The 27,916-nt window shown below is 48.8% G+C and overlaps 1 protein-coding gene across 1 annotated transcript in view; it reads right to left on the bottom strand.

Moving 5' to 3' along the window:
- Positions 1-27,916, bottom strand: part of FSTL4 (follistatin like 4) — a 399,917-nt gene that overhangs the window by 34,594 nt on the left and 337,407 nt on the right. The window contains exons 6-7 of the mRNA XM_079144143.1: positions 21,984-22,150; positions 7,085-7,205 (exon numbers count right to left, since the gene is read on the bottom strand). Coding sequence (XP_079000269.1) covers positions 7,085-7,205; positions 21,984-22,150 — 288 coding nt within the window. The remainder of the gene's footprint in view (positions 1-7,084; positions 7,206-21,983; positions 22,151-27,916) is intronic.

Genomic DNA, 27,916 nt, shown 5'->3' on the forward strand with positions numbered 1-27,916 from the left:
GAACTGTCATCTTCCTAAGAGATTCTGGGTAACACCCTGAATTAGCTGTAACTTGGAAGCTCTTTCAGACCAGTTCAGGGCTAATTTTTATAACTAGTGTGTGGGAATGTTCTGGAACAAAAGGAAACTTGACTGGTTTCCTTCAGGGTGTGTGGAATGAATCATTCATGTAAAAATACATGACTGAATGTAAGACACCTGGGTCTCTACTGGCAGGGGTTAGAGTAAGACACCATCTGCTGGTCTCGATTTGAAGACATCCACAGGATAAGACAACTCCTTCTCCATAGAACGGCTAAGGAGGGAACCGCAGACCTCTGCCTGTTCCACCTTCAATACCCTCTTCCTCCCCACTATGGCCCCAGTTCTCTAACTGGGCTTTTCTTCTCATGCCCTTTATCCCAGAGCATGACAGTCTTCACAGGAAACCTAGGCCTCCCCCCAAACTTCCTTTGTGCCGTCTGAAACTCATGTTCTGTCATTAGCAAAATCTCTTTGAAAACGCTTTCAACCTGCTTGCTTCCATGGAAACCTGATTTTCTCCTGAGGATGCTACTTCTACAGCCTCCTGGGTTTATCTTCCTACCATTGAACTGGGAGGTGGGGTAGGAGTCCTCTGTGGCCCCTGTTCCAGACCATTCTACTTCCTTTCTCCTGAAAAATGCCCAGTTTTCAGTCTCGTGCCCTTTCTGCCTCATTCCTAGATTCCACCCCCTGCCTGCTTCCTGGACGTGGCTCCAATACCTCTCCCACTTGTTGTGGATTCTCCCCTTTGCACTGTATATAGTTGAGCACTTTTCTTGAACTACCATCTTCACCTGGCTCCTGAATGCCACCCTCTTAGTTTTCTGCTGCTTTTTGGATTTTCCTTCTTAGTCTGCTTTTCTGGCTTTTCCTCATCCTTCAGGCTCCAAATATTTGTCCACTGACCAAGAACTATCTGCATTCCCTCTTCTGGGGATCTGTGACTACTGACTTCATAAATCATGTGCTCTCTGATGCATTGGAAATTCATATCTCCAGCTGAGACATCTGACTTGAACCCAAACTTAGGTACCCAACTATACAACACTCTAAGAGTGTCTGTGCATGTCTCAAGGAGCTCTTGATCTTCCCCAAATGAGCTCCTCCTCTCCTATCAGTAAACAGCAATTCTTTTTTTTTTTTTTTTCTCCAGTTGCTCAGACCAGAATGTTTGGGATTCACCTTTGATCTCCTTATCACCTTTACATTTACACCCATGTCACCTTCTCAGTGAGACCTTCTCTTACTCTCCTATATTATAAAATGTCTACCTTTCATCTTACTCTTATTCCTCTTCTGTTTAAAAAAATTCCCTCCTCAGCACTTTTTACCCTTTGATATGCTCCGTCAGGGCAGGGTTTTTGTCTGTTCACAGCTATGTTTCTAGTGCTTTGCTGGCATGTGGCGTATAGAGGCAGCCCAGTGAATATTTGTTGAATGAAGTGATGGTAAATACTGAAGAATGACATGGCTTTGCCAGCAAAGGAGGGGAAAGAACATTTGCAGCAGAGTGTGAGCTAGGTAGTCAAGAGGACAAGTGTGTTGGGGAAACAGAAGTTTCTGGAACTGGAGCATGGTGAAAGGGGCAGCATGGTAAGAGGCGAGGCTAGAGGCGGGCAGGCAGGACCAGACATGGACCACAGTGCATGTGTGTGCATGTATGTTTTTGAGAACAGGGTGTGTGACCGTGAGCTATAGTCCAGAATCTGTACTCCTGGGGACAGGAAGCTGCTGCTGTCTCTCTGTGAGTCAGTGGGTCCGGCCTCCCTGCCTATTTTTCCTTAGCAGCTGATATGGAGCAGAATGACAGTAGACAGCCAGGTCAGAGGAGCCCTGTGAACAGTCCTAGGCACCTGGACTGGAATAGGACCAGACCAACCCTGGGTCTTCCCAGCTCAATGTCCTGCACAAAGGGGGCTGTGACATGGAAGGCTAAGCCTGGACACCCAGCAGCTTTGCCAGGAAGCCCTCTTGCCTTGAACTGATCACTTACCAAGGAAAACACTGGCATGAGAAATTAAAAAAAAGAATTACTGCTCATTTTGATGGGTGTTCAACTACAGGACCCACCTGTCCTCTGCTGGGTGATGAGACATCCCTGACTCTGCAGCTGGGGAGGAACAGGCCCAGGCTGTAAGTGAACTCTGGCCTGCACCTGCCCAGCCCTGTTCAGTGTGGGCAGAAGCTGTGGCTCCTGCTGGTGCCAGAGCTCGGGATTCAGCTTCTGGCCAGGTCCAGAAAGGCCTGAGGAGAACCCGGGCAGGGAGGCATCTATGAGGGGGTCTCTTACGTTCCAGAGGCCCTGTCAGAGAAGGTGAAGACCACAACTTCTTGCCAGCAACACAGCAAGGACACAACCATTTTTCCACGGTCCTGATTTCCCCTCTTCCTTTCCTGTTAATCTGCACACTAAAAATAATTTGAAATTAATATATTCTGGGCAAACACATTCATTTTCTTTTAAATTTGCAAAACCTTCAAGTGAAGACGTTTGAATACATAACACAAAGGCCCATTTTCTTTGGGAAACATCTATCACTGCCAAGGTGAAAGGCGGCACAAATATGTCCTTAAGTAAGAGGTATAGATGCAAAAACACCAAGCTGGAGTAATAAACAGATTTGGAGATTATTATGGTGTTTTGGAAATGAATCACTGCTTGTTTGAACTGTGGAGAGGTTGAGGGTATTTTTAATTTAATGGATTAATCATTTATGTCTGAGGTTCTTGCTCTTTCCTATGAAAGCAATGCGGGAGGTTTGTATGAAGTTATAAATCATGTCAGTGTTTGGGCCTCATCTCTGGGAGACCTTGGCTATGGGATATACAAATAATTTGAGAAAGGAAGTAGAATTCTGGAAGGGTTCCCTCTGGGCAACTAGGTCAGGCCAGAGTCATGGAAGGAGAGATCACAGAAGTATCCTAGTCTGTGTAGAGGATTCCACTCTTGCCACTAAGAGCCAAGGAGTGGGGCAGTCCAGGGAGAAGCAACCTATATTTTATTCCCAGTTTGGCAATTTTCCCCTGGGTCTTGATTTTCCTTTCTGTATAATAGGTTGGAAGCTCTGTGAGGGTAACAAGCTTTGATCACCTGTGTCAACCAACTGTAGTAAAATATGGCTTGAGATAAATTCAAAATCTCCTCCATGTCTGTTCCACCTTGGACTTTGTACTATATTTCATGCCAGGCATTTCCCAAGCATTTGATACATAGTATATCTCATTATGCCTGCAAGGCAGGAAGTACTATTGTTTTTCCCACTTACAGGTGAGTTTATTCACTTACCTAAGACTATGTACTAAGAAAGTTCCAGCCCAGCACTGGGACTTGAACCCAAAACTCTCTGACTCAGAGTTCATGTCTTCAATCTTTGTCAGAGGTTGCCTGCTCAGGTCTGCTCTGTGGCTAGACCCTGTTCCCAGGTAGTGATGTCTTTGTCTCTTCGACCCACAGGCCACACATGAACACCCTGGCACATCTCTGGTCACTCAGTTTTCTGAGACCTTCAAAGAAGCTCACAACGGCTTCCTCTCTTCCCTTCCTCATTCTCCATTCCCATCTTCCCTCTCATGGAGGAGAGTGTAGTTGGAGGAACGGAGACACAGAACGCTGCTCCCTGACTATATCCAGAGCACTCCCTCCTCTCAGCAAGCCACAGATGATCTACTAGGCCAAGAGGAGACCAAATTGGATCTCATAAGCAGAGATGAGAAACTGGACTTGAATTTGACCCAAGAGGGTCAGGGCCATCTTTCATGCCTTAAATTCAAGATTGGGATGGAGGGTAAAAAGGAACAAATCACACAGATGAATGTTACTGACTTCTCTCTGCCTCCTCACCAGACTCCTTAGTAAGGCAGCGTGCCTTCCAGCCTTCCAGCTTCCGCTGCCTGAAGGCTGCGTCCTGTAAAACTCCCATGCCCACTGCTGCTGGGACTCTCCCGCAGTGACAGGGCCCTCCCTGGGCCTCCCTCCGGGGGATCCTGAGCAGCACCAGGAGTCTGCACATCGATTTGCTGATCCTCACAAGGGAGTTGGATGATGTCAAGCCATGTGGTCCAGCAACCTCCGTCCTGAGCCTTAGAGCCATTGACACTGCCCTTTTGTCAGATTCTCACCAGGCAGCTGTTTCTGATCAGGCCCGAGCTCTGTTAGGCACAGAGACAAAGGAAGCAGGGTTCCTGTTCTGTTACCCTACAGTGTATAGCCCAGAGCAACCCAGCAAAGACCTGTGGATTGCCTGCCTGCATCCCATATCAGGGTTCCCCAACAGTGAAAACATTGTCCCAGCAGGGTGGTCATTGAGTTTGGGATGGGACTGAAGATCTGCTCTACGGTTAACTGTAGGGGGAGTTAGGGCAAAACACTTAATCTCTCTGAGCTCCAGGATCCTCATTCATTAAGTAGGGGCACTTGCGAGTATTCAGCACTATTATTTACTATTGCAATTGTATCTTTCAGAATATACTATTTTTTAACAACATGTTCCTTCAGAGATACAACTCTATTCCAAGTCTGACACAGCAAGTTTAACTTCTGGAATACTTTGCAAACCCAACGTCCAGTCTTTTTCCAGGGCCAGCAATAACCCTTGAAAGGCAACAATAGACCTACTTTGGGATGGGTGGTCCTATTGGGAGTTGAATACTATATTTAAATGTCACCCCAAGTGCCTGGGAATCGGCCTCCCCCAGAGCCCTCCTGGAGCTAGTCACCCTAGTGGCCTAGCTCAGTCACCATAGGGCCATGCATATTGAGCCAGTTTAATGAGGTATAAAACTGATCACAAAGTACAGAGGCCCTGGGGTGCTTCTTCCCACTCTGTTGACAGCCCTTTGGCTGGGAAAGAAGTCTTAAATTTTGTAGCAAATAGGGAATGAATCTCAGGTGGCCGTTCTCTGTATTTCAGTTGGAAGGTTCTGCTCTTTGTTTAGACTCCCAGGGCTGAGAGCAGCTTTTGGGGCTGAGACTAGGCAGTGGCTGGGCTGGTGCAGAAGTGGTGAGGAACAGGTGGCTGGGAGGGTTCAAAGGAACTCTTCTGTGCCAGCTGAGCAGTCCACTCCCCAGGCTCGGTGGCAAGAGCCAGTCTTTAAGCCCAGAATCACTCATGGCCCTTGGAAACCTTCTTCCTAACTAAGGGACTTGGGGTAAAAGAACCTTCCCAGAACTATGAACTTTCCACTTATTTTATCAAGGAATTTAAGACTATAGAGTTTTCTCTAGGAGCTGAGTCAGAGTCATCTATAGGCTCTCACCTGTGAGTTACTCTGGCTCCTGGGCAGGTGGCTTCCTGCCCTCTTCAGATTTGCTTTGAAAGAAATAAAGGGAGCCCAAGGTTCCAGCCCTCTCCTTGGGCCCTCTGGTTCCTGTGAAGTGGGGGCAGGGTGGGGAGGGCTGGACGGAAGAGTATCTGTTGGGGTATCTGTTGATTTCACTTCCTTAGGCTTGTCTGAGGACACGAGGGACCTGGGGTAAACCATGCAGAACTGTTTTGCAACCAAACATTCAGAGCATCATCATTCTCTGGTTGCCACCTGCCAGTGTCAAATGGTGAAGCTTGTTCACTCAGTGGAACGCAGGCTCTATTCCTGGACCAGCCCCTGCTGCATAGTAGACCAGCTCTGTCCCGGCCTGGAATGTTTCACCTGGTGGGGGGGTTGTCACTAGGAACCCTCAGGTTATTTCTGGTGACACCCAGACACTTGATCACAAGCCTACAAGCATGGCCATGAGACCCCACAGGATTCAGTATGTCCCAATGCAAGGGAAATATTAATACAATATGGCTGGGGCATGTATAGGTATGAAAATCCCTAAAACATCCTGTGCAGTAAATGCAGAGGCAAACTGAGTACACTCAGTTGTCCTTAAATGACTTGTGATTCTGGATCTTAGAGGTCAGCAAAGGTGAACCAGGTGAGGTGATATTTCTGACACCTTGCTCACTTTATCCTGGGAGCATAAGTCCTGAACACCAGCTGGCACAAAGCCCTGGGGGCCGATGTGGCACTTCCATGCTATTCCCTGACATGCAAACCTCCTGCTCAGGCCTTCCAGGTGACAGGAGGGGGCACTGTGCTAGGTTTGGCTGGATGGGGCTGATTTCTCTGGGATGCTGATTGGCTGATTAAATGGCCTTTTTTTTTTTTAATATATATATATTTTTTAGATGTAGATGGACATAATACCTTTATTTTATTTATTTGTTTTATGTGGTGTTGAGGATCAAACCCAGTGCCTCACACATGCTAGGCAAGTACTAGTCTACCACTGAGCTACAACCCCAGCCCAAATGACCTGTTTGTTTCAATGGCCGGAGTGGCAGTGTGCAATGCGAAGGTCAGCATATGGGCGCTGGCTCTGCCGAGTTGCTTTCCTACCAGCCGTGTGACCCCAGGCGAGTGACTTTTCTTAGTAACTCATCAATAAGATGGGTTAAAACATGTCAACTTGGAAGTCTAGGTGCAGTGCTTAGCACAGGGACTGTCCAAATAAGTGCTTGGAAAACACGGACTAGTGTAATTGGTGGCAGTATGATCAGGAGGGAGGTTAGCCTCTTAGCTTCTAGGAGTGCTGGCAACACAGGGCCTGAGAAAATTAGGAAACCTTCCAAACCTGCTCAGTTTCTGTCCTGGTTTAGCCTAAGATGAGGCTCATTGAGACTTTTGAAAGTCTCTGTTGGAGGAAATAATGCCTCCCAGTTGAACAAGGGGTACAGTTCCATGTCCCCTGGGAGAGCAGTGGTAGGTAAGAGCGTCTGCTCTGTGGGATCTAGAGACCACGGCTGCTCACTCACATCGTGTTGCCAAGGGGGCACATCATGCTCTATGGTGGCCTGCGGGGGCCTCAGTAGCCCAGGATGACTTGCCTGAATGACACCCTCCACCCTGGCACTTGGATTCATTTCATCTGAGGAGACCTTGGGCGAAGACTAATTTTCCTCACCATCCCCCTAGTTATAAGAGATATTGGATATTTTGGGGATAGGGTTGGGTATTGCTTTGGACAGAATTTTAGGGATGCTTTGAGGGGACAACATGCATGGAGCCATTTACTAACCATTCACCTGCAGGACGTGGGTCTGGAACAGCTGCTCGTGGCCCAAGGCATGGCAGGTGTAATTGCCCATGTGGATGGTGGTCACCTTGGTGATGTACAGGGAGTCATCCTCTCCGAAGTCCTGCGTGGGCAAAGATGAGAATGAGATTGGCCTCTCTATTGAGAAGGCTGAGAGGGACAGCTGGTTTCTCTTGATTTTTGGGGAATTCAGAACTCCTGCCTCTAGGAGAGAGTTCCTTTCTATCTGACCCCTTCCTCAACAGAGCCGAGGGATGTGCTGGCCTGATCAGGGGACTCTGCCTCTCTTCCATGTTCCTGGCTTAGACCCTGTATGTCCATTTACCACCTTGCTCAGCTGGCACCTCCTTCCCCAGCACCTCCCCTCTAACTTCAACCAATTTGGCTCACGTACCCCTCTGTTCATCTTGTCCCCTGTTTTACAGTGATCTTGCCCACCCGGTAAGAGACTCTTGTTCTGGAGAGAAGACACTGTTTAGAGGAGGTGTTGGCAAATTTTCCTAGGGGCCAGATAGTAACTATTTTCTAATGGTTTGTCAACTACTCAACTCTGCCATGATAGCATTAAAATAGCTGTAACAATTCACGAATTAACGAGTGTGCCGTGTTCGAAGACATTTAATTTAAAGGTGGTGGGCCAGATTTGGTCCACTGGCTATAGTTTCTTTACATCTGGTTTAAATCCCACCTGGATCCCAAAATGATTTCAGGCAGTGTGCAGGTATCTGAGTAGCCCCAAGGAAGGGAGTCATAGCTGTGGGGCAGGTGGGGCAGACAAGGCAGGGGCATCAAAGAGATCCAGAAGGGCTGATGCTGCCATAAGAAGTGGCCCAGTGAGCCTTGGCCCAGTGGTCTCTGCAGCTTTGCGGGTTGGGATCTTATAGGGCCAGTGCACAGGGCAGGGATGGGCAGGAGGTCTATGGCTGTGATAAAGTCCCCGGATGAGCACTGGGCACCAAGCCCTTCCCTGCTCAATTGTGTTCTTTCTTGCAGAACTGAGCACAGTGCTGCTCCCTTCCAGCGCTGACGGCAGACGTTGGCATTGGGATTGGCTGGCATTCCATGAAGATCCCTTGTCGACTTTGGTTAGCAACCAAACATCTCTGAGGGCATGGAACTTGGAGCTGATGGACTGAGAAGGCTCATGGGCGAGAGAAAGGGGCCAACTGTACTGTACATTGGGGGAGATGGGGAAGCCCAGTGACTGGGACTCAGGAGACCCAAGGTTTGGTTTGGATTTGTCATTGAACAAATATCCTCTTATCCCTTTGGGCATTGTTTTCTCCACCTGTAAGTGTGGACAATACATGCACCTTGTCTGCCTGAGACCCAGCAAGAGAATGCATGCGAGTGTACTTCCTCAGGTGGGAAGCATGACATACATGGTGATGTTTTTTCCTGTCATTACTTACAGGAGATGCAAAACTCCTCTTGACCCCATGGAGCAAACACCAAACCATCCCTCCTGCTGTTCCCCTTGCCATTTCTGAGCTCCCTTCTTTCACAAAAGCACTTTGGTGGCAGGAGAGAAGAAGGCCATTGGTCACTGGGCACAAGAGTTGTGAGCAGCCCTAAGGGTCTCTTGTTAGTTCATATGCTCCTGCCTCCTAAAAGGATGATGCTCTCCCTTGCTCACATCCCTGATGGTCCGGCAGAACCATCCCAAGTTCATTTAAAGATGCTTTGGGCCGGGCGTGGTGGCACATGCCTGTAGTCCCAGTGACTTGGGAGGCTAAGGCAGGAGGATCTTGAGTTCAAACCCAGTCTCAACAACTTAGCGAGACCCTAAGCAACTGAGGGAAACCCTGTCTCTAATAAAACATAAAAAAGGACTGGGGATGTGGCTCAGTGGTTAAGAAGTCCTGGGTTCAATCCCTGATACAAAATAATAAAGAAAGTTGTTTTGAGTTAATTAGCACAAGTAGGAGTTGTGGGCAAAGGAGAGGTGTGTGGTAGCGCTGAGGCGGGAAGGTCTATAGTGGACACACATGACCTCCTTTCAGCATTAGAGACAAAAAAAGCACCCCTCCTCCATTCTTCCCGTGGAGAGGGTTGCAGGAACCCTGTGAGTGGTCTGTGAAACATTGCTTTGCTAAAAAGAGCCCCATTCCCAGCATTCTGTGGAAGCCTCAATAATAAAATAAAACAGCAGATAGCTGATTTGTCCTGTGTCATAACAGAGCCATAAAGGCTTCATACCTCAGTTGCTTATGAAAAGTTAATGGTTAGTCAATGCTGGGATGACATATTTCTAGTCTAATCTGTTCCTGTGTCAAAATCTAAGTCTCTAGGAAAATATGCTTTGCTTGAAGCCTCAGTGGTGGACGGCTGGCATCTTGATAGAGGACTGGGGGACCAGGGACAGCCCCACCTTGGAGAAATGGTGGGTGGCTTGGAAACTCCTCAATGCCCCATGTGGCAGACTCTGTCCCAAGGGCAGAACCAGAGCTGTTGGCAGGGAGTCTGGTGTGGGCTGCTGGCATTTCCCCTCCACATTGTCTTCCTGAGCCTTTACGATCATGGCCCCTCTTCCTGTGAGAGCCCTTGAAGCCAATCACAGGCTCTGGCATCCCCTGCTCTTGTGACCACCTTGTTGGGGTTGCTGGTCATAGGCACCACAGATTCCTTGGAAGTGTCCTGGGTGTGGTAGTGGCTCCAAGGCTGGTGCCCCTGAGACACCCTGAGGATGATACCCCCTTAGCACCGACACACAGCTTTAAAGAGGTTACTATGTGCCAGAACTTGAAATAGAGTTGATCCTCCATCTTTGTGGGTTCCATATCTGCAGATTCCACCAACAATGGGTGGATGGAAAATATTCAGAAAAAAATTGTGTAGTCTTTTTTTTCTTGTCAATATTCTTAAAGAGTTGAGTGTAACAGCCCTTTATATACCATTTACATTGTGCTAGGTAGTGTAAGTCATCTAGAGCTGATTTAAAGTATGTGGGAAGAGGTGTGTAGGTTATATGCAAATCCTATGCCATTTTATACAAAGGACTTGAGCATTCAGAGATTTTGATATTCACTGGGTGATCCCTTGAGGGTACTGAGAAATGACTGACTGTACATCATCTTGGTTAATCCTCAGGGATTACCCAAAGTCAGAAGACAAAATGAAAACTTAGGCCCCTGAGTGAGTTAGCAGGGCTCTCTTTGAAAATATATTCCAAGTTGGGTGTGGTGGTACACGCCTATAATCCAGTGATTTAGGAGACTGAGGCAGGAGGATTGCAAGTTTGAGGCCAGACTGGGCAACTTAGCAAGCCACTGTCTTGAAATAAAACATGAAGAGGACTAGGGATGTAGTGCAGGATTAAAGTGTCCCTGGGTTCAATCCTGTGTGTGTGTGTGTGTACATATATACATATATATATATATATTTTTAATTTTAAAAATTTTATATTTATTTATTTTTCTGAGTCCCATTTCTCTGACCATTTCCACTGCCCACTGCCACCACCCTGAGAGTATCCTTCCCACACAGTACTAGAAAATTCCTTTCCAAGCATATGCAAGATTGCGTACCTCCTTGTCCAGATTCTGGCTCAGGTCACAGCCATTGAGGGGCTGCAAGACCTGCCCCGCCGTTCTCAGACCACTCTCCCCTTATCATTGCTCTGAAGTGCCAGCATGAGTCCCTCTTGGGAACTTTCCACTTACTGCCCTCTCCTCCCGGATGGCTGTCTGTCTGCCTGTCTGGCTCCCTCTCCTTCAAGTGTGCTTAACCTTTACCTGACCTCTTCCCAACACTCCCACCTCCCTTGCTGCTTCATGTTACCCACTGCCACTCAGCATTCAGTGCTTTGTGTTTACCTGGTTCACTATCTGTCTCCCCGACCAGAACTCAGCCCAGTGGGGCAAGAAAGGGACTTGGACTCTGTGTCCTCTGGCACACAGTAGGTCCTCAATAAATAGTTGCTGAATGGATAGTAGGGAGCTCAGTTAGGCTTTCTGCAGAGACTGTGTCTGGCTCTGGTTCTTTGGTTTGACAACCCAGGTGCCCACCTCTTGACTTCCCATATATCTAAGTATGACCTAGTAATGTAGGGTCAAAATGAGGGGGCTGTTGGGAAAGCAGAGACATCTCAAGTCTTGTCCTCACCTCCCTGCCCTGTCTCCTACAGCCTGCAGCCCTCAGAGGGTTCTTCTGCCTTCCTCAGGCCAGGGCACCTGGGATGAGCTAAAGAGCAGGCTCTGCTCAGAGCAGTACAGAGAGATGGGAAAGCTCTCACACGGAGCCCAGACCCAGCTGATGTCTGTTGCTGTATTTTGAATGTAGTCCTTTAGCTCCTGTTTTTTTTTTTTTTTTTTTTTTTTTTTTTCAATACTGGGGATTGAACTCAGGCCCTTGCACATGCTAGGCAAGCACTCTCTACCACTGATCTACATTCCCCACCCTTTCTGTTCTGAGACAAGGGTCTTGCTAAGTTACCCAGTGTGGCTTTGAATTTGCAATCCTCTTGCTTCAGCTTCCCATGTAGCTGAGATGATAGGCACATGCCACTGCACCTGGCCTCCATCTTTTCTCTAGCTTGCCAAGCACAAGACTCCATTCCCCTGGAGCAGAGGCATGCCTCTTGGATAATCAGGCAGGTGCTGAGGGTGGGGTGTTGGCTCTGTGAGGACATAAGGAGCTGCTGGCTGCCTTATGGCTCTTCTGTGAACACCAAATGTATTACCAGCCTGTGGTGTAGGCTCTGGGGAGAACCTGACTCTGTAATAAATAAAATAATGTCTCTGGGCTAAAACAATAGGCATCATATAATTATAGGACAAAGTGCATATTGTTTTCTGGATATGAATACTGGCTACAGAAATCAAATTTGCCTCATTGGAGGTGAGAGAATTACTTTAAAAATTGATTTATAAGATGCTACATAAAACTAAACCTGCAATTCTTCCTCTTCCAAATGTTCTTTGAGATGTGTCTGAATGTTACTATCAATGCTTGATTGCATCGCTGTAATTGTCTTTTTATGGATAGCTTTTTTTTTTTTTTCTCTGACGCATAGAAGTGTATTAGCAAATCAGGGTTACTTCCAGAAATAAACAGATGCCAGATTAGACCATTCTTTGTATTGATGCTCACCCATTTTTTGGAAGGAGACAATTTTACTTAAAGACATGGCTTTCATCTTTTAAGAAGTCATTTTCTTAGTATCTACCCCTATTAAAGAGAGTAATTAAGTGAGACTTAAGTATTAAACAATAGTTAAGCAGAGATGAGCTAGGGGCTGCTGTCACAGTGACACATGAGTCAGGTATAAATAATATGAAAATGAGCCAGCAATGCTAAATATTTAGTGACTCAGTGTTAAACACAGGACTCCAGAGTGATGTTACAATTTAAGTGAACAATATGGTCAATGTCACAAGTTAAAACTCATCTTGAGATATTCCTTCAGAGTTTTTCCACATTTGCTCTTTCCAGGAGCACCCCTGGATACCTCTGGGGAGGAGGGAGTAAAGGGGGTCTCTTTACTGAACTGGCTTGATTCTGATCCCTAGAATGTCACTCACTCAGGCATCTCACCTGCACAAACAGCTGACCACCATGGACCCCACACAGAGTGATATGTGGCACCTTGACAGTGGTCCTTCTCAGAGACATCTGCATTCACATAAGCATGTGTATCTGCTATCCAGACCAAGCCAGGACCACATGCATGTATCAGTGAGCTCTCATACATCCACATGGACTCATGTAGTTGGCATGAACATGCACATGTGTGGACACCCACACATGCTAACCATCTGGCTCTCTGTAGCTGATCACCTGACTAACATCAGGGTTCCTGTGCAGCCCATTTCCTTCCAGCCCCTCAGAGGACAGACTTGCCACCCTGAAAGGACCTGCAGATCCAGTCCTCGTGCTCAGAGTTGTCTTAAAAAAATAAAAAAGTCACAGGGCGCGATGGCACATGTTTGTAATCCCAGAGACTTGGAGGTTGAGGCAGGAGGATTGCAAGTTTGAAGCCATCCTCAGCAACTTAGCAAGGCCCTCAGCAACTAAGTGAGACTCTGCCTCAAAATAAAAAATAAAAAGGGCTGGGGACATGGCTCAGTAGTTAAGTGCCCCTGGGTTCTACCCCCAGTGTGTGTGTATTTGTGTGTGTGTGTATAAATATATAAAGTCTCTGAAACCTGCAGTGATCCCTAGGTAGCCCACTGGGCCCCCAGGGGAGGGTAACTGTGGGCAGTGTGAGCCACTCAAGATGAGCCTGTTGTGCTCATTCTAGGCTCAGACCCAGGAGGAGGAGGTCAGAGATGTACAAGAAGCCACTGTGTGGACAGCTTCTGTCTTCTCTAGGACTTCAGGGCATGTGTGGTCACTGGTTGACTTGGGTGATTGCTGGTGTAAGTTGTCAGACTCTCTGCATGATTGTGAGCCCCAAAGGGAGGCACCTCATCTCTGTGCATGGTTATGTTGTCTCCGGCAAGCCGCATGCTGCCATAAATGGAGCTCAGTTATCATTTGCTGAATGAATAGTGGTATGCTAGCCAAATGTGCTGCCTCTTGGAGCACACTCCTGAAAGCAAGGACAGTGAAGGATTAATGGTACGCAAAGACATGGCTGGCCTTTGCCCTCAGCTACTGGGAGGCGCACTCTACATTCTTGCAATGTCCTGTCTCATGGGAATCTTTGCTTGGGGTCTTCAAAGCCATGGGGATCAGTCCTGAAGACTCCTAAGTTCAGCTGTGGCGGCAGGATGTCATGAAGCTCCAGAAAACAACAACAGCAGCAACAACAACAACAACAACAACAAACTCTGGACACTAAGGCCTGGCTGAGCCTCCTCATACTGCTGCACACTGATGCTGAGAAGGTAACATGCCCATGACTTCACTGGGAGAAGACAATAGGACGTCCACAGTAGGGACTCTCTGGGCTCTGCCCAATTGGCTTCTTCCCTTGATTTATTTTAATCTGTATTCTTTTCCCATAATAAACAGTTAACAGTGAGGATAACAGGTTGCAGTGAGTTCTGTGGGTCCTTCCAGCAAATCATTGACCTTGAGGGGTCAATGGGAACTCCCCAACTCTGGGTGCTGAAATTGCACATACCTGTGCATCTGGGTGCACACAGTTCACGTCAGTGCTCATGTAATTGAAGGCTCATGTCAGAGGCATTGTTCTGGGCACTCAGGTTGTCCAACCTCAGAGGTCAGAGACCAGAGACCACATGTCTGGCTAGGACTCCAGAGTGTCATGAGGTATGGGTGGCAGCAATTTGGGCCTTCTGATGAAATGCAGGCCTGCATTCCTGAATAGGCCTTTGGATTCTTGGCCAGTGGCCGGGTGTGCCCAGGAGGTGGAAGGGGACCAGGCCACTAGGCTGCATGGCAGCAGTCAACTCAAGTTCTGAACCCCCTCGAATCTGTTGCTTCCATCTGCATCCCTTCCCCTGGGGACCTTTGGATGATGAGTTCTCAGCTGAGAAGTTCTTACTCAGGGTAACAGCTCCTGGCTCCAATCTGGACCACACAGATGACTGATAGCCAACTATTGGCTGTCTTTGGAACACTTAAGGGAGGTTTTGATTAAATTTCCTTCTATGGCTTATTTGAGAGACCAAGAAGCTTTTCAATCAGGAATTTTCTCCTGATCTGTTGTTTATACACTGCTAGAAGGGGTATAAACTGTTGCAACCTTTTTGGGGGAGATTTGGTACTATTCATCAAAACTGAAAATGTACCACTTCAAATAACTTCTCTTATGGATCCACTTAGGCAGATGTGCAGAGAGGTTGCGTAAGGACGTCAATTGCGGCACAAGTGGAGTAGACAAAGCCTGAGCAGAGTCTCAATGTGGGCTCCCCTGCACAGGACTGGGGAGGGGGTGCTGGGTAGGGTGGGGGCTCAGCGTGGTTCAGGGGCCCCTTCTTCCTTAGTAGGAGAGGGCCCCTTGGAGAGGTAGGCTCCAATTCTGAGGTGCAAGATAGGCTGATCAGCCTCCTCCACTGGCTGGGCCTCTGGAGGGAAGTAGGGAGGCTCAGACTCTGCACTCAGGGTCTAGAAGCTGAATCAGAACCTTCCGGAGGGGCCTATACCTTACATATAGGGCCAGAAGTCACCACTGAACACAGGTCCTGAAGGCAGTACTAAGAGGGAAAGAGGTGATCTTGAGGAAGCTGCTCAGAAAGCAGAGGCCAGAGGAGTTCCCCTGGGATAGGGTTGTCCCTCCATGTTCCACAGGCTGTTGAAGCCTGGACCTGGGGCCCCATCTGCTGGGTCACAATGAACAACACTCCTATTGGTTTGAACTCATCTGAAGCTCAGGAGGACTGGATGTTTAGATGCAACCAGGGTCTTCAACACAAGTGGGGAGAAATGGTCGCAGCCTGTAAGAGCTTCAAGCATAGTGTTTTCCAAGATTTTAAAACAAAATGTATCCAGGCGTTTAATGAGACGATTTTAATGCAGAACCTACAACCACCGTCTATCGAGTTGCAAACAGCTCTCCATGCTAATCAAACGCCTCTCATCTTTTTACAATGGATTCATGACTGGTTCATATAAAGACAATAAAAATTAAATGAGTCATGAGCTCCTAAATCATTTTCTTTTGGTCTTTTTAATAACTCACTTCCAAAGAAGCACTTGTGGAGAGCATATGTTTCCTTAGAATCATTTGTTCCCACTTTTACACCATTTAGGCATGGGGAAAAGTGAACCTTTTAACACACCCTTCAAACAATGCCACAGATACTTTCCCCTAATGGGCTTTGTGTTTCTGCTTTTATTGCAGTGCTCTGCCTGCCGATCTTTGAAAGCTCTAAATAGCGAGATTCAGTGAAGGAAACACACACACACACACACACACACACACACACACACACACACACACAAAACAGTGTGGCTCTTTCAAGTTATTTAAAATATACTGAGTGTGTATGGTAGGTCTTTTTTTTCCTTCCTAAATAAAGAATACAAAAGAAATATGTTTCCTCTCCCTGAGAATATCTTGGCCAAACCTTTCCACGTGACGTCTTAACGTTCGCTGCTTGGTGGGGCCAAAGGCCAGCAGCTAATGAGAAAAGAAAGCCCAGCAGCACACACCCCACATCTGAGAGGATGCATGTGGCATGGCCTGGGTTCTACAGTGCTTTTGCAGGAAGCAGGCAGAGGCAGCCCCAGGGTAAAGACACGGGAAAGCTGGGTGCTAGGTATTGCTGGCCTTGAGCAAGGAACCCAGCTAGTGCCAGTGGGGTGAGCAGGCTGGCTGCAGGCCCCTGGGCAAACTCATCCACTCCTCTGAGTTCCTTAGCTCCACCTGCCTTGTTGATTCGTGGTAAGGGATGAAGCGATGCTGGGAAGTGACCAGCACAGAACCTGATGCTGGGACTGAGTAGGAAGAGGAGCCTGTGGATCTGCCTCTGAGACAGGGCCCTTCCCCAGTCCCCAAAGCCTGACTTTGTACTCCCAGAAAATGTGGTTGGAAGGGGAAGAGTGAGGTATTGTTCTTCTCTGTGGTCCAGGTGAGAAAGTAAGATGCACGCTTGAGATGTGTGGGGTTTGCCTGTCCCACAGACTCCAAAGTACCTTCCTTACCCCAGATCTGTGTAACCCCAGGGTTGGGAGAGTACCTAAAGGTGCAGGTCCCATTTCTGATTGGATACCTACAGTAGTAGACATCTCCCTTCTTCCTAAGACAGAGGTGTGCCCGGAGAGTTCTCCCGGAGGATAAGCGCCTCGTCATGGGCTCTAACCAGAAGATGCCTGTCACTGGCAGCATATGTCTCTTCCCAACATAGGGCTGTGACATTGAGCAGAGAAGGGCTTGCAGGCCAACACAACATGGCCACTGGTTTCTGGTGCCCACGGAGAGAGGGTTCCATGGCTGGGGCTGGGGACTGAGGCCTTTTGCTCTGTTAGACACTCCTGAAAGGCAGCCTGGCCCAAGTTCAGGATAGGCAGAGCTCAGGGTGCCGTTGGTGGTCACTCCATCTTAGGCCCTGGGGTGGGGACAGTGGCCATGGTTTCTTGAGGACTGAGGTGTGGTGGGGGGAACAAGCAAGTGGAAGCATGTCCAGACCCATAGCTGCATCAATAAAGAAGCCAAGAGTTGGCCAGGAAGTAAACAAATTACAGGCTGCACTTTGTCAGCTCTGGGAAACAAGCTGTGTGAGCAGACACTATTGATTTCTCATCAAGGAAGAGAAGGTGGTGTCATAACCCTGAGTGCCACTGTGAGACGCTGCAATTCATTGCCTGGGTTGCTGCCTCTGCCAGAAGTGCCCGTCTTCGGGGACTTTGCTCTGTGAGACCCTAAGGTTGGTCTGTGCTCTGTGCGAGCTGGGCAGGATGAAGTGGAAGCCTCCTGCAACACGTGACTCAGGCATCCTGCCTAGGCACGCCAGATCCAGACTGGACTTCTCCCTGTGACCTGAGTCTTGACTCAGGGGAACTTCAGCTGGAGCTGACTTGCTTCCCTCCTGGTGCCATGGGGGAAGTTAGAAAAGGATGACCCAAGAGCACCAGTGGGGCTCCCCTCATTTCTGGGTCCCAAGTTATTTAGAATCCTTCTTGGAGGCATGTTTAATCTTATGCTGGAAGAGGCTTGGGACTCCTGTAGCATTCACATTTGACCATGCCGTTCTCTGATCAAGAATCTGTGACAGACACCCTTCGGCCACAGGGAAACAACCAAGACCTCTGTTTTTTTTTGTTTTTTGATAGTACTAGGAATTGAACCCAGGGGTGCTTTATCAGTGAGCTACACCCTTTTGCTTTTTTTTTTTTTTTTCTTTTTTTTAATTTATTTTGAGATAGGGTTTTGCAAAGTTGCCCAGGCTGTCCTCAAACTTGTGATCCTCCTGCCTCAGCCTCCCAAGCCTCTGTGATTACAGGCAAGGGCCATTGTGCCTGGCAACCTCGACTTTTTATGTGACAATCAGGCCCTTCATGTTCTGAGGTCCCAGCTGGAACAGCTCCTTTTCCCCCCAGGGGTTTATGGAAGGGTGGCCCCACTGGAGGCTGGGGACAGTGTTTTTGCTCTGTGGTCCTGCAGCATTTAGTAAGTGAATCAATCCAAAGGACGACTCCCTGTCTTCACCATCTGGACAGGCAACACAGGATCAGGTGACTCCTAAGTGCTTCTGACACCAGTGTTGCTCACTGCAGAATGCCAGCAGAGCCTTCTCACTTGCTCTGGGCGAGAGGGGTCCATTTACTTTCTGATCAAATATTATTCCAATGCTCAAGGCATCTTTGATGTTTGCAAGTCAGAAAAGTTTAATTACATGTGTCATTAGGATGGCATTCTGTAATAGCTCTGTGACTGAATTCATTACCAGAATTCTTAACAGATAAGACAAGACAAATTAATATTTTGTTGCCCATGAAAGCATCTCATTAAGGGAGTAGTGAAAAAGTGATTAATATTTTGTTGCCAATCAAGATGTCTCATACAAATGACAAAGAAAGGAGGCCCACACCTCTTTGTGCTCTCTAATCTCTCTGCCTCGGGTTCTGAAGACTGATCTGCTCCCTGGTTTGTAGTTGTGCTTGTGTGCCAGTCAGTAATAACAACGCTGGTGACTGTTTTTCATCTCTCACTGGGAGATACCACAGGCTAAGGGACTCTAGGGGTCCCATCAATCCTGGAATCTCTACTCCACCAGTTGCCCTCCTGGGCTGTTTTCCCCTGATTTTTTTTTTTTTTGTACCTGGGATTGAACACAGGGACACTTGACCACTGAGCCACATCCCCAGTCTTTCTTATTTTTTATTTTGAGACAGACTTTCTCTAAATTGCAGAGGCTGGCCTTGAACTTGGGATCCTTCTGTCTCAGCCTCACAAGCCACTGAGATGATAGGCTCCCCTAACTAATTTTTGCTTCAGAAATACCCCAGGATTCTTGAGGACCCTGGCTCTAGTCCTCTTCAGCCTGATTTCCTCCTAGGGCTACTCCTTTCACTGTCCCAGGTGGGGCTGTCACTTATGAATACCTTCTAGGTGCCAGGCACTGAGCTGGGTGCTTCCTGTGCATATTCAGTATGAGAATTCCCAATCAAGGAGACACCATGACCTTCATTTCTCCATAGGCTCAGAGAAGTCCAACAACTGCCCCCAGGTTTCTCTGGATTTGTTGGAGGTGGCTGATCACTGTCTCTCTCCCTGGATGAATCAAGGCTAACAGATGGTGTTACCATCATCCCTGACTATAAGCCACAAAGGTCCACCAGGGCTACATCTGCTTGACTGGGGAGCCTCCCTGGGTTGCTGCTGGCTCATGGGGACTCAGGCTACAAGGTGTTGCAAATGTTGTTTAGCAGCAGCAGCCACAGTTTTAATTATGATGATAATAATAGTAATAATGATAATCAGAGTGATATAGTGCTTATGGAATATTATATGCTAAAAACTCCACATGTATCTTCTCACTTTATCCTTACTATAATCCTATGAGTCAGGTGCTGCTATCTATCCCTATTTCACAGATGAGGAAATCGAGGCTAAGAGAGGTCAAGAGCTCTCTCTGAGGTTACTCAACTAGTAAGTGGCAGAGCTGAGACTTAAGCCCAGGCTCCTTTGACTCCAGAACCTGGGCCCCTTCTTAGCAGGCTGCACAGCCTCTCTCCCTGAGGCAGGGGGAGGCACATGTAGTATGGTCTATGTATGCCTGCGCATGTCAGGTGAGGACTCCTGTGGGGCAGGTGCAGCCCTGCACCCCCGCATGGGTATTTCTGAGAAGTGCAGGGCTCCTGCGCATTTGCAGGCTACTGATTCAACCATAAGTAGCAAGTGTTTCCTGGGAGGTAACGAGGGACCATTAATCTTTGGTTGTACCCACAATTATCCAAATTGCTAACCTTATTGTGAAAAGTAGAAATGCAATTGAGTTGGTGCTGGAGGCAAGTTGGAGGGAGGGGAAAAACACTCACAGTAATTTAATTAACTGTGGCAAGTACATTAAGAGGAGTTTTGCCTCAGCCTTTATTTCTGATGTCTTTAAATAGAGCACCAAGTAATGCACATGGACACTCTGACAGTCACAGGTGGCCCTGTCCTAGTACTGAATCAATTACAACTGGCCAAATGCATTTAAAAGCTGCACCTCACCTAGAGATTCTGCATACCCAAACTCACACACCCCAACACTCTCTCTCTCTCTCTCTCTCTCTTATAAATAGGACACCAAACTTTCTTTCAAGCCCCACTTATCTCAGGCCTAGTGGACGAAGGACTCTGCCCACCCAGCATCTGTCTATAAACCTTTACCAGGTTGAGCTGCCCTGACAATCAGAGATGGCTGCATGCCATGGGGGGGATATTACAAGAAACAACCCTGTCCAGTGTGACAAGGGCAGGGAAAGGATACTCCCTGGCCAGCTTTGACCAGGAGGGACTTTATAGAAGGGTGATATCTTTCCATCTGCTTCCCCCGTGATCTCCAGGGTGCAACCAAAGGGATCTAGAGAGTCTCAGGCCCAACTTTGGTGGTTCCACAACAACTCATGTGGGACCTCGGTCCCCACATAGCAACTTCAGCATCGGAAAGACCTTCAAGGTCATGGGAATTAGCTGATCCCTTGTGGCTGGCAGCACTGCTGACTGCAGTCCCTGCATGATGTTGCATGGCCCTAGGGATGGGATGCTCACTGGCTCCAGGGCGGCTCACTCCATTGTGGGGCAAGGTTCATGACTGGAATGGTGTTCCATATAAGGAGCCTAAATTAGACTCCTTTTGGGACACCCCTTAGTTCTTTGTGCTAATCCAAATCATGGGGCCACCCAGCTCATGTTGGCTCCCTCTGACTGAGTCCATACCCGACTTCCTTACAGATTTTAGAAGGAACCTATGACTCATCCACGAGCATCTCACTGTGGTCCAGGTGAGCTCTTCTGAGTCAAGGAGACCAGCGCAGCCCCCTCTTCTGCCTGAAAATTGTATTCCTATTATTTTCATCCAACACTCATCAGCTGTCCTGGAAGCTCACTACATGGGTGACATCACTGTACTTTCCCATGAACTTCTGGGAAGTCACATCACCCATGTGCCAAACCTAGACCAATAAATACACTTGAATTATTCCACTTCTTCAAGTTCAGTGGAAGGGAGGTACTGATAATGCTGCTTTTCTTATAGATCAATTCACCAAGGATCAGTAGGTTAAGGAATTACCGAGTAACAAAGTCTATATGAGAGATGCAGCGACCCCCACCTCAGCTGACTGGTTTCACAGAGTCTAGAAGCATTGGTCAAGTTAGGCTGAGTGGTTTCAGCTGCTCTCTTCTGCCAAAAAATACCACTGAAGTCATCAACCCTCGTTTCCTTGCCCAGCAAGGAAGTTTTCTGAAGCAGACTTCCTCTGGCCTGGCCTGATTTCCCTCTACCTTCTCACCTGGCACCTGCCCTCCAGCCCCATGGCTCACCTCTGCCCTTTACAGGGACAACCCTTCTCCCTGCACCCAGCTGTCCACACCCTACCCACTTGTCTGGCCCAGAGCCTCCCCTGAAGTCCCCCAGCCACCTGCTCCAGAGCCCCCTGCTTGACTTTGTTCTCTGGTTGGCTTGTGGCCCATCTCTCTGAGGGATATGAGCAGGCCACAGAGCCCACTCCTCTCCACAGCCCATTCTCAGGGCTTCCTCCAGGCCTTTGCTAATGTAGGCTCCCTGGGGCCTCCTGACCAGTCTGCTGTTCCTCCCCCATTCAGTGCCCCTTTCCTTAACCAGGTTGATGGCTGCCATTCATTCTATTTTTTCTGGGACTTGGATCTTCTGATACCTTCAGGCTGACAATAGGCCTGAAAGGTACCAGATGTGGGATGTTCAACAGAAACCCTCTGGCCTGCCACTGTCACATGGTGTGCTGCACAGTTGACTTTCCTGGGAAGTACCCTTGAGCTTAGAATAAGTGCCAGGTGGCTTACATTGATGTCTTCCAAGTCCAGAAAGTTTAGGGTGAGCCCGTTGCGCTTCCAGACAATTGGTGGCCTCAGGTCTCCACGAATAGCACAGGTTAGAACTGTGCTCAGTCCCACCGTCACTGTGGTCACACTGACTCTGTCCTCTGGGGCAAGGCTGAGCTGAACCACTTCTGCAGAGGGAAAGGAGAAGATGGTTAGGTAGAGGCCGGAAGTGTGGAATCTTAACCCAAGGCAAATGGCCATGGGTTTACCTAGGGGCAGGGGCCCAGGACGGCTTCAAGGCCCCCTGACAAAGGTTTATAATGTTCTGAGTAAATGTACAGATGGGCACTTTTTTTGGAAGAACAGTCACAACTTATGCCAAAAAGGTTATGCGAGTCAAAACAGGTCAGGAACCAGCCAATGTGCAAGGGTACCATCTGGGCCATGGATTTGTGAGTGGATCCAAGAATTCTGGCAGCCAGGATCATAGGGCCATCACACAGAGACCAGGGTGCCAGCTGTGGGGTGCACTGCTTAGAGCTCCCCTGGCCTAATGAAATCTGTGCCTTGCTAAGGGCAGTCAAGGTCTGCTGGGTGAGCCGACAGATATCTCGTCCATCTGAGGGCAATTTAAAGGTTGCACTGTCTGAAGTCTGGGGAATGAACTGGCTGACCTTTGAAAGTCTGTTTCTGTCTGAAGTTTCGCCGAACTTGGATTGGGATTTCTGTTCTGTGACCATGCACTGTGGCCTTTAATTTTTTGAAGTATACTTCAGGCTGACCAAATTATTAATTCTTGCCATTTCATATTCAATAACTGGCATTAAGGTCGATCATTCCTCAGACAAATGGGAAGTGTCTGAAATATTTCCCTGCCATCATTTGCTTTTTAAAAGTTTCAAAATTTATGAAAACTTAATCAAGCTTGGATTGTTCAAATGCAAAAATGAGATCAGGCTTCCGGAAAGTCACAACCCACTGATAGGACTGGATCCCTCTCTCTTCCTCCAAATGCTGCCCACCCAGCAATCAGAGGTGGCATGAACTTAGAGAGGCAGATTGGTTTTGGGGGGTCTGTGCGTATTCTTTGATGTTGGCCAAAATGCTGGGACCTCTGTTCACTCTTAACTACTTAATTGGGACACAGGTGATCCTGATGGGTGTGTCCTCTAAAAACTCTGGGACAAAGCACAAGTTAGGAGCTGAGCTCTGTAACTCAGTGGGCTACTTGTGAGCTGGGCCCAGGCAGCAGGACCACTGCTGGTGGTACATTTGGGCTCAGCTCTTGCCAGCGTGTGCGGCAAGGGGAGGAGAGAAGAGCTGCAGGCCTGCAGGTCCACCGCACTGCAGAGCAGTGAGCTGAAAGCAGGTGCCTAAGCTCAGGTTCAGGGCAGCAAAGTCCTTCCCTCACCCACCAATGTTTAGTGGCCCAACCCTGGGTCCACGAAGATGAGCAAGAGGTCCACTAGGTGCTTCATCAGTGCTTACTGCATGAATGGATGAACAATAGAGAAAATGGAAATAAAGGGAGCAAAAGAACCAAGAGGCCGGTGGGGAGGGGGTGATCCCACACAGGAAAAATGTGACACCCGGTGAAGGAGCCGCATGAAAAAAGATAAAACACCGAGTGATGGATGCAGACGCAACTGGCATAATATTTCACAAACATTAAAGTGATACATTTCAAGTTCCCTCTTAAATCATGTCCTGCTTGCTGCCCTCCCACCTCTGAATCATGAGGCTTATTGCTCAGGGCAGGAGAGAGAAGGCACTGGACACTCTGTAGCAAGAAACAGGCTTTGGAGATACGGGGTGAGGAGAAAAAGAATTTGCTGAAATTGTTCAGCTGCCGCCAACTCTGGGGCAGAGAATCCAGAGTTCTTGAGTGGAGAGGTATCCCTTTCTCACTGAAGGATGGTCAGGCTCTGTGCTCCAGAAGCCAGAAGGGGTATGGAATGCCCTTCATGTCCCAGAGAATTGTGGGACTAATAAGGGGTTTGTGGGTGGGTAGGGGAGGAGATTTAAGGGGGGGCTCTAGAAGGAAGCCGCCCCCTTCCCCCATAGCTTGCTCCCCACCCACCTGTGAACCAGAACACCTGGGGCCCTGGACCTCTGCACTCACAGACCTCACTGGGTGCCAGACCAGTGTCCTGAGCCTTAAGAGGTGCTCATGGCAGCAGGGGCGGGTGGGGGCTGTGGGAAGCCCAGCTTGAGCAGGGAGCAGCATCCTGGCTCCAGGCTGTGACTCAGACCAACAGCATACCCAGGGCAGAGCATAGCCTGAGTGTCCCCAGACTTGGAGACCTAGAAGTCCTGGAGTGGGAACTGGAGGCAGCAGAGGACAGCAGAGTTGTTTCCCTGCTCCCCCAGAAGCCAGCCTAGAGGGCAGCCTGGAGGTGAGCACATGGAGATGCATTTTTCTTATACAGAGCGTTACCTACAGGGATTGTTGAAATGGTCACTTGGACTAGGCTGTCCAGTGAAGTGAGCATTTAGCTGCATCCTTCTCAGGAGGTGGGGGAGAAGGTGGGGGAGGGGTGGGCGGAGCTTGTGAAGAAGTCAGGTTAGTTTCAAAAGGATCCTACACTTTCTCTGTACCTGAGCTCCCTCAGAGGAGAAGGGAAGGACCAATTGGGAGGACAGAGGGGGCCCTTGGAGGAGGCGGGGCTTCCTCTGGGCCCTAGAGCTCTACCTCTCAGGTGTGGCTCCTAAACCACCTGCTATCACTTGACCAGGTGTCCTGCCTTTCTGCTTTTTGGCTGCTACAGACTCTCAGCGGGTTGGGTGAGCATCCCAGGGGGTTCTGTGGGACTCAGACCTGAGAACAACTGCCTTTCGAGATGGAAGAGGGTCTGGGTAGCTGGAAGTGGAGGATGGGTGGGGGTTCTGGGGCTGCAAGCATGGACCCTCGATATAGGACCCAGGTGAAGTGTAGGATCCCTTTCTTCACATGGCCCCCAAAACAGCTTTCAAACAGGTTTAGAGAGGATTCTGGAGGAGTCTGGAATATGGGCCTAAAACAAACAAGCAAACAGATTCAAGTGGGAGCTGGAAGCCTTCCTGTCCCTCGAGTCCTTCAGTAGGGGTAGCTGGTTGCCACACGCTCCCTGATTACATTCCCCGTCATTTGTATGTACGAAGACATTTGCTTCGTGCAGGAAAAAACTCATGCAAAATTAGAATGCGTGCGTACTGACAGAACCATCGTAATTCCACTCCTGTCAGCTACACAAATATTAACCAAACAGCAAATATTTGGATCATTTAAAGTTTAATTAAATGAATGTTTTATTGGATTTAATTTGTGTCAATATTCCCTAGCTCCTTTTAAAATTCTGAAGAGATTTGTGGCTACTGAACCCTCTCCTTCCACTCTCCCTGTTATTTACTGTTCAACGGCCCTCCCCGAGCAGGCCCTGTTTCCCAGCGAGTGGCAAGACCACGACTCACCGAGCTCCCAGCGTGATTTCCAGGGAGAGCAACAAACAGGAGGGCACCAGGGACTGAGGCTCAAGCAGCAGGACAGGATTCTGGCCTCCAGCTTTGGTTCTGCTGCTACGAGCTGAGTGACCTTGAGCAGGTCCCTTCCTATCTCTGGACCTCAATGTAGACACGGAGAAAATGAGGGGTTGGCTAGGAGGCTCTGGAGCCCGCCCACGCTGCTGTTAGGTTTTGCATCTCTGAACTGATGATTCTGAGTGGATGTCCTGCAGGTGCCCATTCTGCCCCTAAGTGTCACCTGCCTCTGCTCTTTATCCACGGTTGTAAGAGTGACACCTCAAGCAGAGGCACCAATGGAGGCCAAAAATGCCCTTGTGTCACCTACTGAAAGTTCCTCCTCCTCTCCATCCCAGATATTCATCTCTCTCCTGTGTGACCACTCCTCCATTTGCCTGTTTCCTGTGTCTCCTGTCACCTCTTGCCACAGCCCTGCTCAAAAGTCATCAGTGGCTTTCTAAGGTCCATAGACTCACCAGGTAGAGTTCAGAGCAGTCCCTGATCTTGCCCCAGCCTTCCAGCATTAGGTACCAGTGGGTCCCCATCTCATTGCATTTTGGGACGTCAGGCTGTGTCTACTTGGCACCTTCCACTTGTCCATTCCCAGCTGCTCACTCCCTTGGCCTCAGTGCAAAGGATCTGTGGGATGATTCTGAGACCCTGAAGCCTTAGCATAAGGAAATGTTTAGACAGATATTGGGTGGCAGATATTGAAAGAGAGGGTCCTAGAGAAATTATGAGGACTGATTCAAGCATAAGTAACAGAAGCTCTCAGAAATGCTCAAGTAACTTACCCGGGGGGGAAACCCCAAACCAACAAGGAGGATGGTCTTAGTTGCCATAATGGGAGATCTATGGGTCAGAAGGGCCTGCAGGTATCCCTGGCCCTCACTAGTGGTGGTCACAGTATGGTTGCAAGATGCCCAATGGTGCCCCCACACTCACATGTGGGATCCACAGAAAGCAACCACATATTTCCTGTGAGCTCTGTAAAACAGCATGGGGCGGGGGGGGGGGACTCTGGCTAGATGTGACTCCTGCATTCTTCCTTAGAATGTCACTGAGAGCAGGTGAGTGGAATAGCAAGATCGACCCACCAGGCCTGGGCTGTGTAACCATCCCAGGGGTGGGACTGGGTGGTTGGGATGGGGTCAAGCATCTGACAGAAAGTGTGTGTTGGGCAGATCAACACCTTACAACCACCACAGGGATGCAGAGAGGGCCTCTTCTCTTCCCTCTGTCCCCATGACAAAGAAGCCTGGATGTGTGTGATCAGGGAATAGGTGGATGATTCTGTTGGGACAATGAAACCTATCACAAGTGAGCCCTGGTTCAAGTATGGCAGCCTCGCTCCACCCTGTCCTTTCTGCACAGGGTGGGGGCAGCTTTCACAGGGAGGGCTTGGTGAGACCAGCTGAAGGGCCCTGCCGTCCTGGTGAGCTTCATATCATGATGGGGAAGGGCCTGGATCTAGTGGGGCTGGTACTCCATCCGTGTGCAGTGACCATGCCCACTGACCCTCGCTCCTGTCCCCTGCACAATTGCAGGGCAGGGCACCAGATAAGTCTCAGGCCAGCTCTGCTGTAGGGAGCTGAGTCACCAGAAGGAAGGTGCAGAAGCTACCAGCAGCTCTCCAGGGAGCCTGCTCATCAGGGCCTTTTGAGTTCCTGTGTGCCTCTGCTGCTCCCAGGGGGTCCCACATCCCACCTTGGTGGTCTTATAGGCCATCAAGGAAGGAACTTCCCAGGGTCTCTAGAAGACCAAGCAGCAAGATCTGCCTTGTACTTAGCATAATGGGGGTGGGTGGGGAGAGGAGGTGGGTGTTGACCAGAAGCAGATGCTAGATCTGGGGTGAGAATGTGCCCATATAAAGGGGTTGGTGTTTTGGGTAGGAAAGGGCTGGGGTGGAGTTCAAAACTTGTTCAAAACCACTGGGGAGTTTGTCTGACTCTGCTGGGCAGAGCTCTGTGCCCACAGGGAGACAGATGCCCCTGCTGTAAGAACTGGCATCGGAGAGCTGCTTGGTGAGTAGGGGACTGGAGGAAGGTGAGGAAGTTGGGACCTGTCTCACTATGGGTCAGGCCTTTGGCATTGGTGGCATTGGGAGTGATTGGGTCATGAGGGCTCTGACCTCATCAATAGATTTGTCCATTGGTGGATCCATAGCTTTATGGCCTCTTGGGAGGTGGTAGACACTTCAGGAGGTGGGGCCTCGCTGGAGGATGTAGGTCACTGGGATGTGCCTTTGAAGGGCATATTTTGTTCCAGCCCCTTCCTCTCTTTCTTTGGGCTTCCAGGCCACCACAAGATGAGCAGTTTTCCTCTACCATGCTCTTTCACCATGATGTTTTGCTTCACTATAGGCCCAAATAACCATAGAAGGAAGCCTCTGCAACCATTAACTAAAATAAACCTTTCCTCCTGTAAGTTGACTTTCTTAGGTATTCTGTCTCAGC

This window comes from Sciurus vulgaris (genome assembly GCF_902686455.1).
Source record: "Sciurus vulgaris genome assembly, chromosome: 6".
Lineage (NCBI taxonomy): Eukaryota > Metazoa > Chordata > Mammalia > Rodentia > Sciuridae > Sciurus > Sciurus vulgaris.